Source organism: Bombyx mandarina, chromosome 04 (assembly GCF_030267445.1).
Source record: "Bombyx mandarina strain Sakado chromosome 04, ASM3026744v2".
Lineage (NCBI taxonomy): Eukaryota > Metazoa > Arthropoda > Insecta > Lepidoptera > Bombycidae > Bombyx > Bombyx mandarina.
The window spans coordinates 12,482,671-12,501,098 of NC_143211.1; the positions used below are offsets into that span (position 1 = coordinate 12,482,671).

An 18,428-nucleotide genomic window follows, 5' to 3' on the forward strand; every position below is an offset into this window, starting at 1 on the left:
ATGCGTAGGTTTCTGAACTAATCGTACTCGTCGAACTCGACAAAGAGTTCGACGCGCAACCTAACCCATGCATCAGCTCGCTGAGTTTCTCGCCGGATCTTCTCAGCGGGTCGCGATTCCGATCCGGTAGTAGATTCATTCGCGAAGCAGCTGCTCTTGAGTTGTTAGGTCTCCTTCGGAGGCGCTCGAGCTGCTGTTAGCAACTCCCGCTATCCTGGCTGACCCTTGTTCGCCCACCTGTCCTGATGAAACTAGAAATGCTTCCGGGCCACCAGTAATCCTTCAATCCTAAAAAAAAGGTTTCTGTATTATTGATCATAATACAAGAAATGAAAATATGTTGATTACAGAGACAAGCCCGTATGTTATTAGCAGAAGGGGCGACAGAAACGTGGGAACAAGCGCAACTTGCAGTAGAGTTAATTTCACGTGGAATTGAATCGTCAGCTGCACTTTTAGCAGCTCTTGAGTGTACAGATATAACAGGTGCACTTGTGTATTTGCATCAAGATTGCGAACTTTGTGCATCTAGACTGCCTGAACATGAAGTTAGTACCAATATTGCTACATATTAGTCATCAAATTGTTTATTACACTAGATTTTAATATTATAATGATTGACACTAAATTTAAACACATAAATGTATGTAAATAATGCAGTATCTGGTTTCCATAGTAAAAGAATCGTAGTTTGGGGTCAGATGATTTTGTATTATGCGCGATTGTCCGCGCGGGTGGGTACCACCACCCTGCCTATTTCTGCCGTGAAGCAGTAATGCGTTTCGGTTTGAAGGGTGGGGCAGCCGTTGTAACTATACTTGAGACCTTAGAACTTGTATCTCAAGGTGGGTGGCGCATTTACGTTGTGGATATCTATGGGCTCCAGTAACCACTTAACACCAGGTGGGCTGTGAGCTCGTCCACCCATCCAAGCAATAAAAAATAAAATTATGAATATTATTTAGGTGTAGAAGTTTAAAAATTAAAATTTTCTTTTACGCACAGATGGTATCGATGTTACGTTGCACTCACCGATGCTGTCGAGAATGCGCCCGACACTACTTCACAGTTCAAATCACGGAAAGGAGCATAGCAGACTGCGTGTGCCCATACTGCAAAGTTCCAGATTTAGAAAATCTTCCCGAAGACGCCTGGTTAGATTATTTCGCACATTTGGATATTCTACTTAAGACGTTACTCGAAACCGAAGTGCACGAATTATTCCAAAGAAAGGTAATTATTCAACATTTAATGTAATAGAGTACATTAAATTTCAACAATCTTTAATCAAGTCCAATAATCGCTGTAACGAAAACTAGAATTTGATGTGCGCTGAAATTAATAAACATTTCAACATTAGACATCGACAACACGGCGTATTTTTTCAAAAACGCCTATTGATGCACTAATTTGTGTGTTTGTTGTAATTAAAACAATTAAAATGACAATTGGTCCCTCCGGATTCCGGTTACTGCACTGTTGAAGGTTAAGGTCTCGGCTGTAATTTCTTGAACCTCTTCTTGGTCGTATAGATATCTCTATAGCTGTAAGTTCTTTTCGCTAATCGATTTAGAAATAATTATATTTAAGTTTGTGTGGTTTCATAAGTAGAAACATTTGAATGAGTTTTTCTTTGTTTTAGTTGCGTGACCGTACTCTGGCTCGAGACCCCAATTTTAGATGGTGCATGGAATGTGCTTCGGGATTCTTTGTTCATCCAAAACAAAAGAAATTACGTTGCCCAGAGTGTCGCTCAGTTAGCTGCGCATCATGCAGGAAGCCTGTAAGAATAAGTAAAACTGCTACTACAATGTACAAGTTTACATGCGTTTCGGTTTGAAGGGCGGGGCAGCCGTCTCGTACTGTAAAAAATGAGACCTTAGAACTCATGTCTCAAGGTGGATGGCGGCATTTACGTTGTAGATGTCTATGGGCTCCGATAACCACTTAACACCAGGTGGGCTGTGAACTCGGCCATCCAACTAAGCAATAAAAAAAAAACTAATAAACAAATCAATCCACGTTTTTGCAACACAGTGTATGTTTCGACTTCATGTCTTAAGATGGGTGGTGACATTCGCGATGTAATGTCTATGAGCTCGGGTTGCCACTTAACAGCAAGCGGGTAGTGAGTGTAGTAACGCTAGACGTGTGCTGTGTAGTAGGTAACTGCATCTCTACGTGTGCTACTATCTATTCCATGAACAGGGCTTCGAAATATAATACCCATATCATCTATCTACTACGCTCTACAGAAATAAATTTCACCTATATTACCTGAAACAACTTAACTTCTAAGAGCAGCGGCTCTGGCATTGCCGATGTTCATGAGTAGCAGTCACCACTTAACATCTAGTGAACATCTAATGAAAATATTTAATCTAAAAACAGTGGGACTGGCTTGGTACGTGTCCGATCTCGAACCAGCCACCTGACACGTATTAACTAAGTATTTGACATCTGTTAAACTTTCTAATTTCCATTTAAAATTAATTTAATAAAATAATTATTTTCAAGTGGACGGCTAATCACGAAGGTATGACATGTGAACAATATGCTACTTGGTTGGATGACAACGATCCTGAAAGGTCATTGACCGCGATACAACAACACCTAAGAGACAATGGCCTCGAATGTCCACGATGTCGCTTCAAATATTCCCTGTCAAGGTACGATATGATAAAACATACACACCATGTATAATAGTCATATATTTCCTGAACTGCTCGCAGGCATCTTACTTATAGATAACTAACTTATAGATAACTTAATAATTTAGTTTTCTACAGTCTCCGAGTCTCTCTACACACCGAGTCCACGTCTTCAATCCCTTTCAAAAAAAAAGTTTTGTCTTGGTCCTGCAAAAAGCTCTCCACGGCATCCATTCCCTCGTTATCGTCTCCGTACCTGTTTCCCCTTAAGTATTATTTCAATTTGGGGAACAGATAAAAATCGCTACGTGCCAGATCTAGTAAATAAGGGGGGTGGTCAACCAATTCGAAGCCAGCTTGCTGAATGGCAGCCGTCGTAACTGCCGACCTGTGCGCAGGTGCATTGTCGTGATGAAACAGCACGCCCCTTCGAAGTTTCCCTGTCCTTTTCTCGTTGATGGCATTCCTCAACTTGGAAATTAGAGCTGCATAATATTGGCCTGTAACGGCCGCAACGATGTTGGCCGTGCTCGTTCTCCCTACTTGAAAATGAGAAGCCCACCTTGCCACAGTGGAATACGGCAGAGCAGACTCCCCCAATGTTACCTCCAAATCGCAATGAATCTCTTGCGTCGTTAACTTTTTTAAACAGAGGTATTTAATAACGGCTCGCACTTCGTTTTTCTCCATTTTCGAGAACACGTTCCGACACGAAGAAAACAAATGACTACATTCAGAAAAAAACAAAAGAGAATCAAAGAATTTTTTTCTTTACTAATATTACAAATATGTATCTGAGCTATGCCTGCTAGTATTTTTTTATTCTTAATTCTTACCAAGGAGTATGTCGTTCTCATTATTTTTTGATCCCTCCTAGTATGAGCACCCGGTTAGAACGGAGGATATCCTCAAAATTGACAGCATGCTGTATCGATAGACAAAGGTTCAGTTTACAAGGTGCTTGGGAAGTGCCTCAAATATCACTGCAAAAAATGTCGGTGTTTAGTGTCCCTTTTCATTGTTACACTTTTTCTTCTGTCTAACCCCTCGCGGCCCGCAAACATATCTGAACTAAAACAATCGATAGGGAACTCCGTTCTAAAAGTACAACAGCACAAAAATTCACCATCTCTATAATTATATTTTGTATAAAAAGTCAAAAACATAAACAATTAAAAACCAATTAGTTTTCTGTCTGGTTTCTTCTGTTTAGGATCTATTGAACTTTATTACTATAAAAAAAAAATATTTTTTCAAAATGATAAGTAATTTTATTTAAAACGAGTAAATAATTAATAAATCTTAGGATGTCAGCGATAGGTCGAAATTCAATCACCGGGCGAACATTATAAGTAAAGTACCTAGTGTTCTAACTAATTCCGTCCCTTACTAATCAATGTAGTAAATTATTGCTGAAACTAGTGTAGAATGACGTAAATAAATTAGCGAGATTGTTTTCAGAGGTGGATGTATGCATTTCACTTGTACTCAATGCAAATATGAGTTCTGTTATGGATGTGGAAAGCCTTTTACTATGGGCGCACGCTGCGGCTTAAGCGACTATTGTGCAAAATTAGGACTTCATGCACATCACCCGAGAAACTGTTTATTTTATTTAAGAGATAAAGAACCACACGAACTGCAAACACTGTTACAAGTACGTATCGATTTATTTTTTGTCGCATAGATGAATAAAATAATCTCACGGACCACCGGTGTGCTTAGTGAGTTTTTTAACAGCGCCCCTAGCGGCAAACGTAGGCAAACGTTCCAATTCCATACAAATTTGAGTTAACTTTTACGCTATCGAGAAACTTAAATAACTCGCACTAAGCACACTGCTGTTGAATGCTTACCAGAGCCTATAGACATCACAGCATAAATGACGCCAACAACCTTGAGACTTAAGTCAATACAAGGTAGGAATAAACGCTCGTCTGCCCAGCAAAACAACAGGTTATGTGGAAATCTTTATTATACCGAAATCATGGTAATCCCCACCACCAGCATTAAACAACAACATGAACAGACGCAAGACTTTTTGTATCAAACACATTTTCCATTGCAGTATCTGTGTGCTTAGTGCGAGTTTTTTAACGTTCTCGATAGCGTAAAATTTAGCTCATATTTTTATATGGAATGGGGGCGTTTGCGTACGTTTGCCGCTAGGGGTGCTGTTCCAATTGCATACAAAATTGGCTTCACTTTTATGCTATCGAGAACGTTAAGAAACTCGCACTAAGCACACTGGTCTAATCACAATCGCAATCTTAATGTTACCAAAATATTTAACTTCGGTACTTCTTAACATAGCTTAAACGTTTTTAGATGAATAATGTCCATTATGAAACGGAAGCAGCTCCCGGAAGTACGGGACGGTGTCCGACACAATTACAACGAGAGACTCCTACCGGCCTCGTCGACGGAGTGTGCGGCAGCGAGGCACCGGCAAACTATGCAGGCTTGTGCAAGTAAGTATGATAGAATAGTGGGTGGGTATGTCTATGTTGTGAATGAAAACGATGTACAATTGAAGCATAACAAGCTTAACTTAAACCTTAAAAACCGTATGTGGGAGATGAGCGGCGCGGTGAGTGCGGCGTGTGTTGCAGGAATCATTACTTGGAGTACCTGAGCCGGACGGTGCGGCGGCACGGAGTGGATCCCCTGCCGATCCTGGGCGTGGACGACCTGGAAACGTTGGTGCGCCGGGCCGCACTCCGATTGCCGCCTCGACCCTACGGCTCGCTCGAGGGCCTCTACAAGCGAGGGCTGATCGAGGTGTGTTCAAGCCCTCATGTTGTTGCAGGGCTCACTACGTGGAGTATTTAGCGGGTCTGGCGCGCGAGCTCGATCCCATCCCCATCATGGACGTGGCCGAGCTCGTGGCGGAGCTGCGACGTCGCGCGCTGCCTCTCCCCGAGCGCGGTCCCTGGGATACTGACCCCATCTATGCTGGAATGTGTGCAGAGGTACACACTCCTAAGCACACCCACTAACCAACAAATCAACTTCTTAAATACTTTCTATTAATTCAAAATACTAGGCACTGATTACATATTCATTAGATTAAGACAATTAAATGAACTTAACAATTTTGTGTTTTCCAGCGAACAAAATCTAGTCTTCGAAAGGGTTAGCGTTGCAAAGACCAAACGTTTAACAAATTAAAAAACTTATCGTGAAATTTCAAGATGAAAAACACCGCGATAGCTAGTGTCTAAATGCCTGCAAGTGATTTCAAAACAAAAATAATTTTGAACAACGATCCAGCCATGTAAACTCTCACCTTTAATTCACAACAATGTTACGTTTTAACGCAACGCTTTAAGGAATCCTATTAAATCCTGCGAATACATAGAAAGATTAATGCTTACGATTAATTGAACTTCGGCACGTAATCACGGTTGCTGTGGGATAATGGCCGTCTCGCCAGCCGAAAAACAGTTCGAATAGATAATAATGATACATACCTATTTCACACAGCAATCAGATAGGAAAATAGGTTTGGGTACCATTAATAGGGATGGGTGACAGTATGTACATTCTTCCTGCATATGGTTTTATACCAGGTAATATAAGACTTGAGATTAAAATTATAATATGATTTCAAAAAGTTCGACATTATTTATATCTGACTAGCTGAGTCCCGCGATGCTACCCGCAGTTATTATCGTACCGTCGAAGCTAATCTAAAAAAAAATCATTAGTTGCTCCTTATATCATCAGCTACCTATCAGTGAAATTCCCGTCAAAATCAGTCTCCCCGTTCCAGAGATTAGCCGGAACAAACAGACAGACAAAAATATTTTTTTAAATTCTTTTGGTACCTATATGTACTGTTTTATTATTACAAACAGACACTCCAATTTTATTTATTTGTTTAGATATATAACTAGCGAACCGCCCCGCCTCCGCAGGGGTGCGTCTGGATATTGCATTGAAAGTACATTAGTATAGTGAATAAATATGTATTATATTTTTGCTTAAATTTAAAATATATTAATTCGCCCACTTAGTAACAATTATTTTTGAAAAATTATTTTAAAATTTATTTATTTATAAATTAATGTCAAAAGTATGTATAATTTCTTACTACTTGCTTTAAAAATGACGGATTGACCATAGGGGCAGTACCAAGAAATTGTATATTTTTGAAGAAAAGTAAGAAGATTTTCATAGTCGTTCGGGACCTCGAAAAGTGGAAACATCCAAAATAATAATATGAAAATAATAACCACGAGATTTAACCGCAAAATTAGTTTAAATTAAATTAAAATTTTTTTTTTTTATTGTCAAGAACAGTGGACGAATTCACGACCTACCTGGTATTATTAAGTGGTTATCGAAGCTCACAGACATCAACAACGTACATGCCGTCACTCCTGAGTTTTATATATGTTTTTACAGTACAACGGCTGCTCCTGCCTTCAACCCGAAACGCGCTACATACTGTTTCACGAATGAAATAGGGTGATTGGGCTCACAAGACGCTCTATTAAGCTTTTTTAACTTATCTTTTCATTTACATATTCAGAATATCTATATCATTAAATCGTCATAATATTGTATATTTGAGTCGTCTATTATCAAAGGTGGCAATCTGTGCATTTGGACAAAAAAATGTTATTGATATGTCAAAATACAGATTGATTTGAATATAATCGTCTCCTTCAAAGAATACGGTTCAAAACCTGCATTAAATAAAGGTTAATACTTAACCTGTTATTTATCTAAGATGTCGTTCCGAAGAGTTTTGTGACTGCCAATAGAATACAAAGTCAATAATTCGTTTTTCTGATTTACCAATAATTATCCAAAAGTCAGATTGCCGGCTTTGATAATAGTCGACTCATTTTACGCTTTGTTTTTCATAGGTGATATGTAATATGGTGTATATTCCTTTCATTTATATACTACAACTTCACTTCCGTAGAACAAACACACTTTCGATAAACAACAAGATGAGGTCAACACAGTACACATAGTCTAGATTCATCAATTTTTTTATTATATTGTACATAATATATTGAGCCTATGTTTAATTAAACAACAAAATGATGGTGGACAGTTTCTCTATAGCACGATATGAATTTACCGTGTTATACGAAAGACAATATATTATTATCTTGATAAATATATTGTTTTGCTGAGTAGTTATAAAAGTACGCTTTCAGTTACATTTAATAAATGAAAATTTTCCTGATATAAGTTTCACCCATTATCAACTTATTATATAGTTAGGGAATCTTTAACAATTATTTCTCCTCGTAATAAGTAAATAACTTAACCATGTTTTTTTTCAGATCGTGAAAGAAAAAATACCTCTAGACTAAATTCTGCTGGGTACAGAAGATTAATGAGCAACCTTTTCCAACTAAAATATAATGTGTATCTATATTTATAAGGATAAATAAAATTTGATATTGTTTTATTTAATTGAAATTCTCACTTCACTTCTTCTACTACCTCCGCGCAAAATGTTCATCCATATGTCTACTGCCTCTCTGTATGTAATGTCTATTTGAGTGTATCCTGGTTTCAATAGAATCAGGAAGAACACGCGCTTCGTTCCGCCGCGACCCTCGATGGCTTTGTGGAACCTGTTCATCCGCAACGCGCTGATCAGCAACCCGTTTGCCCCGCTCAATTTCTCGTTGTGCACCAGCCGCCGCCATTTCGGCCAGCTTAGCAGCGCGTTCTTGATCACTGAGTTTTGTTCTAGAGTTTTTAGTCTCATGTTTGTTTTTATCTTGTGTATGCTGTGTATTTTTACGGTAAGAATTGTGATTGCTTTCTTCAGACCTCCGATGCCGATGCGTCCTACTGTGTGAATTAGATCGTCTTCGCTCTCGACTCTCATCATTCCTACTGCGTTTAGTCAATGTATTTGATTGACTGAGATCCTGGTCACTGTTTCGTTTAAGCACTTTTGTAGAATGATAATCTTGAATTTTATTTTTTTCGTGTGTTAATGATTTGGAGTTACTACTATGTTCTCGTGATTTACCGTCGCTCTTTTTATGGTGTTTTCTTTCATTTACGGAACTGTCATCAGATTCTTCAAATTCACTCTTTTCCTTTTTCTTTTGTTTTTTCTGCTTAATTTTTTCTTTTTTCTTTTTCTTCTTTTTTTTAATTTCTTTTTTAGCAGACGAATCAGAAGAAGAATCACTTGACTCGAGTAAGGAAGCCAAGTCAACGTTTTTATCTCCACCCAGTGCGTTTAGTTTAGCAGCAAGCTTAGCATCAAGATCTTGACTTTTGCTTTTATTTTTTTTATGTTTCTCTTTTTTCGAATCCTGAAATAAAAAATAAAACACAATTTTAATAATATTTAAAAATAAAAATGTTCGTAGATCATTTAATAGTAAATCAAACTAAATTGGTTCCTGCAATGTATACTTTCAAACATTATAGAAACCGATTTAGTGTTCTATACTGAGCTTCATATTATAAGTAATCCAAAGAGTTGAACTGAGGAAAACATTTATAATATCAAGTCCTGTCGTATATCAAGCATTTGTAAGTACATAAATAAGTTATTTGAGTCATAAGTGATTGATAAACCAAAACGTTTTCATTGTGCTACATCTACTTGCTGATTGTTATCTCTATTAAGATATACTCGTCTAATAAGAGTTTGTTAATGGTTTAAGAGTCTTGTGCAATATGTCTAGTATTTAACAAAAATCCTGTTCTGAATAATTTCTGCAGAACTTCATCTGCTTTTCAATTAAATTTTCAGCACACACTCAGTATCTAATTATATATGAGCATCCAATACATGTTTACAAACACTAAAAATAACCGACACTACAATGAATGATGTGGAAATAAAATTGTGTAATTTTATTTACTTGTTTAAAATATAATGAAACTGAACTTCAACTCCTTGCATTATCTGTTCGAAGCAGTCAGTATTTGTTCAAATCATTAGCACATTGATCAAACATCAACAAACTTGAAAGAAATCATTTCATGATTTCTATTTTTACATTCTACATATTTTTCTGTAAATGTTATTTGATTAATAAGGTCGCATGTTTTTGTTATACTACAGGGAATAAAGTGAACTATGCTGTTCTTGTCTGCATTTTCAAAGATATTGTTTTGTTAATTTTCCCACATTTCTTGTATAACAACCATTTTTCAATGAACAATCAACACCTTTAGTGCATCCAAATAGGGCTGACATCAAATAGGTAAAAAATATATTTTTTTTTCATACACTACTATTTGTTTGTGACTTTGCTATTATAATTTTTATTTACAAACAAAACAATTGTTAGCCATCAGATTATTGTTTTCTTTTTTCAATAAGTAAGTCAGACTTCAGTCTCTTTTGAGTGAGTTGAGTATTTACATTGAGTAGAGTTAAACTACAGCTTATGACACTGTTTAATAATATTAGTAATCAAACTAGTAAATTTTTGTCAAACCACACATAATAACTTGGTTGAGGGAATGAAGGCCGTGAATTGAAATTTGCATCAGATTGTAAAGCACAATATCTTAATAAGCAGATCAGGTAACAGCAAAGGTGTGCAATAATCCAAAATACTTAATAAGCTATCGACTACCAGATCAAAAAGTGTGACATACGTGCACATAACACAACTTAAGGTACAGAAAAGGGTAAATTGAAAACGTAAATTGAAAAAAACCATGTCAACGTATTTATAGTTGATACTACCAGAAAAGTTGGCACTTTGGATCTCTAAGAAAGTCTATTTTATGTTTCAAATCCAGATTAACAAATAATTTTGATTTAAATCTTATCACTGCTAGTTCTTTTGTTCACTAGTTCTAGTTCTTAGCCTTGCTTGTTACTAAATACTCCCTAATCAATTTATTAAATAACTTACTTGTTCCTTTCGTAACAATTCAGCAATTCGTCGACGATGAAGAGGATTATTGAGAAGGGCTGCTCGAGCAGCACGCTCTCGCTCCTTAATAAGCAAAAGAGGATCTTCTCGTAATTTCCTTGCTACATCAACTTGTGTATCATCAGAAGCTGTCAGCATGCTAGAACCAACTACTCGCTTTGTGATTGCTGGTATTGCATCAGTCTCAGCTTTTTCTGTTTGATGACTTTTATCAATAGCTTTTCCAAGTAAATAATCTTCATTCTGTACTGTTTTTTCAGGCCTCTGTTAACAAATTTCTCAATTTTACCACTCATAATAGTCAATTTTTTTATATACATTATCACAATAGATTTTGTTTAATTATCATACAAATGCAATACAATCATAGTACATATTTTACCATCAAATTTAATTAAAACATCCAGGATCGATATGTCGATAAGGTAAGAGAAAACAGGTTTTTGTTTACTGTTCCGTCTACCTATTTTCTTTACGTTTTACTTTTTAGTAACTAGGTACTGTGCATTAAAGTTAAAAAATTTTTTCAATAGTAGACTGTTTTTTTATTTATTTCAATAATAATAAATAGAATAAAAATAGAAGAGAAAATTTTATGAATAATAGGAATATAAACATGAGTAAAATTATGTTGTTGTTGGAAGAGGATTTGGAACAATAGTAGAGGTACTGATGGTAGGACCTCTTGTGAGTCCGCACTGGTAGATACTTTGCCTATTACTGCCATAAAGCAGATATGCGTTTCAGATCAAAGGGTGGGGCAGCCTTTATTACGTTGTAGATATATAGGCTATCTATAGGCTCCATAACCAATTAACACCACATGAGCTGTGAGCGTGTGGGTGGACACACATCGAAGAAATAAATAAAAAAAGGCAGACAAACAAGAGTATGGCAGTCTTTCAGTCAGACTTCTTTACAGCTGACTATCTATATGCATTGTATCAGGTTTGGCAGTCAAAATAGTAGTAATTTAATAGCCTCTTGTATCAAGCCCATGTGTAACTTTAAATTTGTAATACATAACATTGTAATTAAGTCTATAAATCTATTCTTAGCTGTTCTACCATATATTTTCCAAGATCTGAATTGGAACAGAGAAGGGATAATTCCATAGTGAGAAAACTGTTTATAATTAAACATTATAAAATATTCAGTTAGCAAACCACATATAAAACGATATCAAGTCTATGAACAGCAATTACTTTAATACCTAGGAAATAACATTATAAAAACACTAAAATCAGAGTAGAGCTTACTTCATACATCCAGTGCAAGCGAGTGTCGTCAGCATTAGAAAAGTTTTTTTTTACTAGACTGTTGAGCTCCATCTTCTCTCTCTCTTCTTGGCGCTCACGTTGTAGTTCTTGGATACGTTTTTTTTCTTCGGCAACCGCTTGCTCCGCTTTCCAGACGCGTTCTTGGTTTTTCAAAATATTCGGATGCCATGATTTCTTGGAATTCTGCACAAAAGTTTTTATTGTTACCTTTATTTATATTAATAACGATAGACTTAAGATTTACGTGCTCACCAAGTCACCGCCGCCCATTTTAATCGCTTAAAACATTTAAGTATTTCAATTAGATATATTTATGACAATAAATTTGTTTTTATTTTAAATGCTACTATTGAAACTATGAACCTAATAGGGTTTTATTACAATTAATAATTATCTGACTATGTGTGTGTAGTTAGAGTAAATTAGGTTTCATACTTCAGTGGGTAAATGTCACTGAAGTAGGTAAATGTCAACTCCATGACATTCATAGACAACACTCTTCGTCTTTTTTTTGCTTAGGTATGTTACAGCACACTTCACTCTGTTTAAAACTGCTATACTAATATCATTACAATTTCCTACACTAGCGGTACTTCGGTGAGTCTTCCAACAACAACTTGCTCTTTACAGGTGGTCATTTTTTCAACTTGTCCCCTTTACAAAATGATCCTCCTTACTCCTACCCTCCATAGTTACAACAGCATTTAGCAATAGATCTATTCTCCAACATGAAGGGCGAAAGTATCATCAGCCTAATATTTCATTCAAATTCTGGTATATGAAAAGTTATATGGAGTGAATAATGATTTTAATGAAATGCGGTAATGTTGTAATCAACTCAAATGAAACGAGATGAGATCGGATGTTAATAAAGTTTCAGTAAAATTTTGGTTATTTACAGATTCTAGTGGAAGAACTATCTAATCTAGTGGAAGATTACTGGTGGTAGGACCTCTTGTGAGTCCGCACGGGTGGGTACCACCACTCTGCCTATTTCTGCCGTGAAGCAGTAATGCGTTTCGGTTTGAAGGGTGGGGCAGCCGTTGTAACTATAATTGAGACCTTAGAACTTATATCTCGCGGTGGGTGGCGCATTTACGTTGTAGATGTCTATGGGCTCCAGTAACCACTTAACACCACGTAGGCTGTGAGGTCGTCCACCCATCTAAGCAAAAAAAAAGCCAAAGGCACAGTGGCTTCGGCTTGTTTTTCCACTTTCGTATATTTTCACAGATACCAAACGTTTGTAAACAGCCTTAATTATACGGTTAAAATTTTAAAAACATTAGAGGAACAAAATAAAACATTTCACACAACTTACTCCTCGTATTCCCGTCAAAAATCTGGATGATAAATGTGTTTAGCAGTTAGGTATTTAGTTTGTATTTATATCATCTATGCTTTACTTACTTCAAATTATGGAGCTTAGAGGTAAGGAGAACTGTCTCATATGGGAGAAGCTTGAAAAAGTGTTCCACTTTCAGCACTAAATAAGATTAGTTATTAGCCAATTATTAAAGTTCACTCTTTCAAATTGGTATGCAAAAAAAACACCTTGGCTCTCTTTTCTCTTTTATTACTTTACTGATTATTTACCTTTTTGATATGACTCTTTAGCGATCTCATTCGGTTTGTAATCAATTGAAAGCGTTGTGGATGATGTTTCTTAATTATTTACGTTCAAAATTACTTCACAAACAATGGCACGCTACTAGCGTTTCGTCCGTCATTGGTTATTATTTGTTAGGTAGGGGCTTCCCTTGTAAGTGTAGAAAAGTTGTCATCTCGCAACAGAACATCACAATAAGTATGTGCGTTGGTATAATTTTTTTTATATCTTTGAAGATGAAGATACACGTGGCAGAGATGCGTGACAAATGATGTGCACACCGGTGCTGCCCCGCTAATTCGTCACTGTTATTGGAGAAAACTGAAGTGACAGCGATACTAAATGCAAGCATATTTTGTGATCTGTTTGTTTTAATTAATCGTGACTGACTATCGCATTATCTAATTTGATTTAACCAGGGACGATTCTAAAAAATGTATCAAAATCAGAAAGTTTTGAAGCAACTCTTATTTAAGGATTAGCCCGGATGAATGCTTAAGCATTTAATAGGTGGACAACCAAGTCATCCACACAAGATCATGGTGTAAAGTTAGTTATCTTTTAAGAAAGACCAGTATCAGATTACGAGATTACGTACTTTAGCAATAAGTTAATTCGGTATTTTGCGCGAGCTAGTAAAATAATATATGTTTAAGCCTAAAAATAACACACACGTTTAAATTAGGCTGGATAGTTGCGACTGCACACCAGAGTTTATATACCTGATATATGTGTACAAAAAAATAAAAAACGGAACTTTCTTTAAAAATGTTTATTCCCAAATATAGCAGTTTCATAAATAAATTGGAACACAAACTTTTTTTCTATAAAACATAACATCCAAATCAATATTGATATTTACATCTGACGGATATTATCTTGAGTTTGTGATTTTCGAATCAAACGCTATTCAAAACAGCCACAGGCATGTATAATAATCAAGTAGTAATAATCCATTAATATAATGCATTGTAACGTTTCGCTTAAATAAATCATTATAAATGTACTTACTTAAAACAAAAACCTACAACAATTGGTTTTAGATTTAACAATTTTTTATCAGATTAATTAAAAATGGCTTGACCGAAACTGTCGGAAATTGTAAATGCTAGTTTACCACAAAATCACATTAAAAACCTATATACCTACCGTTAGATTAAATACGTTGATTATAAAAACAAATAACGAAACATTTATAGCTTTCAAATTACCCGATCAACAAAATGCATTCCTAGAGTAACTGAGGTTCTCCATAAGTAATAATGATTCATTGAAACATACAAATTTTAAATGACACTTAACCGATTCCAGATCATAAAAGTTCAACTAGGTACCTAATATAACAAACTATTCATCTAACACAAGCACTATATTCCACATTCTCATGCAATCGAACCAATAAACAGCCTTGAAATACCTACCTAAAATATCTTAAGCCTTTAATGATTATAATAATAATGTTAATTTTTAACTTTAAATTTAATTGATTTTGTAACAAGCACTACTATGATTCGGTAGCTGGCGGAGCAAATTGTATAACAGAAGTATGACGCACAGCCGGAGTAATTTCTTCGTTTATGTGAGGAATAAATTTACGTTTTCTAGGCGGTAAATCAGACGGTAACGAAATGTAATGTATGGGGACCGCAGCTAATGATGTCGGCGTATCGTTGACTTGAGTTGACGATGGCATCATTGAAGCCACTGAAATACTGGGACATCTAGGTGATGGCGGTGAACTAGGTGGAGTAGGAGGAAGCTGTTGCAAAGCAGCTTCAACCAAGTCACACATCACTTTACCATCGGCAGCCATTGGTGTTGTACTCTGTAAAGGTGCGGTGCGGGGGGCTTCCGCGCCATGTTCTTTGTAAATATGGGCTTCCATTTGTTTTTTTGTATTAAATGTACCGTCGCATACAGTGCAACGATAACAGCGCTCGCCAAAATGTTGAAAACGATGTAATTTGAGAACATGATTATAACCAAAGTCCCTGAGACAAATTTCACAAGTATAGGGTCGCTCTCCCGTGTGGGTACGAGAATGTACTTTAAGCTGTTTAGAGCAGGTGAAGCCCTTTCCGCATCCAGGTGCAGGACAACGATAAGGTTTCTCACCTGTGTGGGTCCTTAAATGTATGACCAGTTGACCAGATTGTATGAACGTCTTATGACAATGTGGACATGCGTGCGGTCTCTCGCCGGTATGGATTCTAGCATGTCTGTGGAGTTTTCCGGAATGCTCGAATGCCGCATCGCAAACATTGCACCGATACGGCCTCTCCTTTGTGTGAATACGACGGTGTACTTGCAAATTTTCTTTCACACTAAACATTTTATGGCAATATTCACATTCAAATGGTCGCTCGCCAGTATGGGTTCGGTAGTGGCGCACGAGTCGTGCAGGCACAGCAAAAGTCTTATGGCACACGTCGCAGCGATGTGCATCAGCAGTCGAACGATGGGATCGTGCGTGTGCTGTAAGTGCACTGCGGGTGGACAATGTCAAACCACACTCGCCGCACTGATGAACTCGCTCCTCGTCACCTGAAGAACGAAATTGTTTCGTTTGAAAAATAGGTAATGATTCCATTACTTCAACAAGCACGTTAATTAACTGGTTAAAAGGTATCGGTAAAACGCGACGCCCGTTCACAGTACAGTGTCTGTTGTGTGTGGCGTGCAGCGAGCAGGAATATCAGGATGCACCGATATAATACGGCCAAAGAGGGGCAGATGAGGCAAGAGGGGAGCGGAGTGTGAGCCGAGTGAATGTCCTCTGATAGCACGTGGAGGCCTGAACCGCGGTATTATCGCGCCGAAACCACGGTACTGGCCTCCACGTGCTCGGGCCGCCGACCCCAATGTCCGCACTGATACCTTCCCTTCACATCTTGCCTCACCCCTCAGCGTTTACAATTTTATTTACTTTAATTACCTATACTTTAATACCTACTGGCTACCAATATCTAATTAATATTTAGAATAGGAATAATTGTTGTATTACATAAATACCTAAGCCTCTACCATTTTATCTAATTTCGCCATTAATTCTAAAAACAATTGTTTTTGTACTGTCTTCAATTTACAAATTTACGGGTTTTAAAGATAGAACTAAGAGTCCCACGTACCGCAGATAATACGAGATGAGGTATAATATGCCATAATTAGGTTAATAAATAAATAAGAATAATAAATAAATAATAATCGAGCCCCAAATTATAAAACTAATGGTTAAAATGAGTTACTTAACAAGTCATTTATTTTCCGAAAATATTGTTTTGTATAATAAAATTAATTAATTTAGGTGGCAACGTTCAACGATAACGGCTAATCAATAAAGAATCACTTACCTATCATGTTATACAATGATGATTTGGATGCGAAGCGTTAACGTTTCTAATGTTGGCGTAGGTTGTGATTCATATACAGCGATCCGTGATCAAAAAACACATGCACTCGACCGACAGTCTGCGGCCGACTGCCGTCGCTTGATCGCTCAACTGAAGACTCCCGGCCCGGAATGCTCGCGCGTGGCGTCATGACATAACGCGCCAGCGCGGCTTCAAGTCGAATCTCCATCAAGCCACCCGTTTCATCGTTTCACCCCTGTGTCCTAAATATCCACTGTAAAACGGGTACATCCTTAACATCCTTACCTACGAGGTGTTTCCCTTTTTATAATTCTCAATTACATGAATGACTATTGCGTTTTCGGATGTTTTAATAATTATGTGGGTAACCTTAAAACATGACGTCGAAGTTTCAATTTTATGATAAAACAGGTTTTAATCACCATCCACCTTTAAAATCGGAACAAATAACTTTTCCCGGCAGAAATAAGCTGAACAGACCACTTAGATGCCCATGCAGACTCTATAATAATAATATTTATTTATGCTAAATCACTTCTTCTTCTTCTTCTTTGTCATTTCCTCATTACTGAGGGTCGTGACCACTTTGGTCCAGTTTTTGCACTAGCTTCCTCCAATGTTGCATTCGGCCTACTTAATGGCGCCCGGGACGCTGGTGTTTGTGGCCTCCTTAACAATTTCCGTCTACCTGGTTGGCAATCTTCCTCGACTTCTCTTTACTCTACACTACATAGTATAAACCAAAGTCGCTTTCTCTGTCCCTATATCTGTCTGTCCTTAAGTATGCTTAAATCTTTAAAACTACGCAACGGATTTTGATGCGTTTTTTTTTATTAGATAGAGTGATTGAAGAGGAAGGTTTATATGTATAATAACATCCATTAAATAGTGGAGAAATCTATCATAAATTACAGTCTCCGAAGCGAAGCGAGGGCGGGTCGCTAGTATATCATATAATAGGCCGGCCCACTACCAGTAAAACACCACCTGCTTAATATTTATTTTCTTATTCTAAGTGTCAGAATTTTTACATTTTTTTTTGTTGTTAAAATAGATACCTACTCTTCCTCTCGCGGATTTGATAGAAGAGATTTCTCCAGGAAACAAGTAGTTTCTTCGATACAATTACTTCAATACAATTTTTTCTCTTATTTTACAGTTTTTTTTTGTATGACCCCAAATAAATAAATTCGAAAACAAATTGAAGTATGACAACCTGCTGATAAGATGCTCTCGCCGCTTATAAATCGATGCCCAGGTAATGCCAGGAAAAATTCAGATCATGATTACAATGCCTCTTTTTAGCTTTTTAATTTCTGAGTTTTTTTAGGAGCACATCGTTAAGTAAGACTCACACACTCATTAATTTATTGACTAGATACTAAAAGAAACTTTTTCTTCTTCTTCTTCTTTTTTGTTTTACCCTCCACCTTGAGAATCGTAACCATATATGATTTATCTCCATTTGCTTCTGTCCAGCTTCTGTTCAGTTCTGCTTCTGTTTAGTAGGTATATGGTTGTAGAGTTTTCCTGTTGTCTGTACAATATCTTTATACTACATTTCATTACGCTAGAAACCGACCCCTAAAGAAAAAAATAAATAAACTAACAGATACCTAATTATTTGG

At 36.8% G+C, this 18,428-nt stretch overlaps 3 protein-coding genes across 5 annotated transcripts in view; 1 reads left to right on the forward strand and 2 right to left on the reverse strand.

Annotated features, from left to right (window-relative positions):
• LOC114240044 (uncharacterized) overlaps positions 1 to 8,090 on the forward strand; it is a 30,961-nt gene extending 22,871 nt beyond the window's left edge. For 2 of the 3 annotated variants that reach the window (XM_028170494.2, XM_028170495.2), the window contains exons 14-21: positions 351 to 548; positions 1,006 to 1,233; positions 1,643 to 1,783; positions 2,518 to 2,669; positions 4,113 to 4,308; positions 4,980 to 5,122; positions 5,264 to 5,432; positions 7,958 to 8,090. In XM_028170494.2, the coding sequence (XP_028026295.2) occupies positions 351 to 548; positions 1,006 to 1,233; positions 1,643 to 1,783; positions 2,518 to 2,669; positions 4,113 to 4,308; positions 4,980 to 5,122; positions 5,264 to 5,432; positions 7,958 to 7,987 (1,257 nt within the window). In that variant the 3' untranslated portion in view covers positions 7,988 to 8,090. Of the gene's footprint in view, positions 1 to 350; positions 549 to 1,005; positions 1,234 to 1,642; positions 1,784 to 2,517; positions 2,670 to 4,112; positions 4,309 to 4,979; positions 5,123 to 5,263; positions 5,433 to 5,460; positions 5,624 to 7,957 lie in introns of all 3 variants that reach the window. The other variant, XM_028170496.2, reaches the window with a different exon arrangement.
• On the reverse strand, positions 7,642 to 12,312 carry Cwc25 (CWC25 spliceosome associated protein homolog). The gene is made up of 4 exons (XM_028170497.2): positions 12,073 to 12,312; positions 11,800 to 12,003; positions 10,520 to 10,804; positions 7,642 to 8,953 (listed from the first exon to the last, which is right to left on the reverse strand). The coding sequence occupies exons 1-4, from the start codon at positions 12,088 to 12,090 to the stop codon at positions 8,117 to 8,119; spliced, it is 1,344 nt and encodes a 447-aa protein (XP_028026298.2). The 5' UTR covers positions 12,091 to 12,312; the 3' UTR covers positions 7,642 to 8,116.
• Positions 12,313 to 14,186: 1,874 nt separating this feature from the next.
• On the reverse strand, positions 14,187 to 17,395 carry Kr-h1 (Kruppel homolog 1). Its single transcript, XM_028182412.2, has 2 exons — positions 16,780 to 17,395; positions 14,187 to 15,973 (listed from the first exon to the last, which is right to left on the reverse strand). Exons 1-2 carry the CDS (start codon positions 16,784 to 16,786, stop codon positions 14,934 to 14,936), a joined length of 1,047 nt encoding a protein of 348 aa, XP_028038213.2. The 5' UTR covers positions 16,787 to 17,395; the 3' UTR covers positions 14,187 to 14,933.
• Positions 17,396 to 18,428: the final 1,033 nt, after the last annotated feature.

Bases quoted from the DNA above. Each gene is read 5' to 3' on its own strand.
- Cwc25 (XM_028170497.2), bottom strand. The intron at 10,805-11,799 runs GTAAGCTCTACT...ATTTGTTAACAG, and splicing joins GCTTGCACTGGATGTATGAA to AGGCCTGAAAAAACAGTACA. The intron at 8,954-10,519 runs GTAAGTTATTTA...TTTTTATTTCAG, and splicing joins AATTGTTACGAAAGGAACAA to GATTCGAAAAAAGAGAAACA.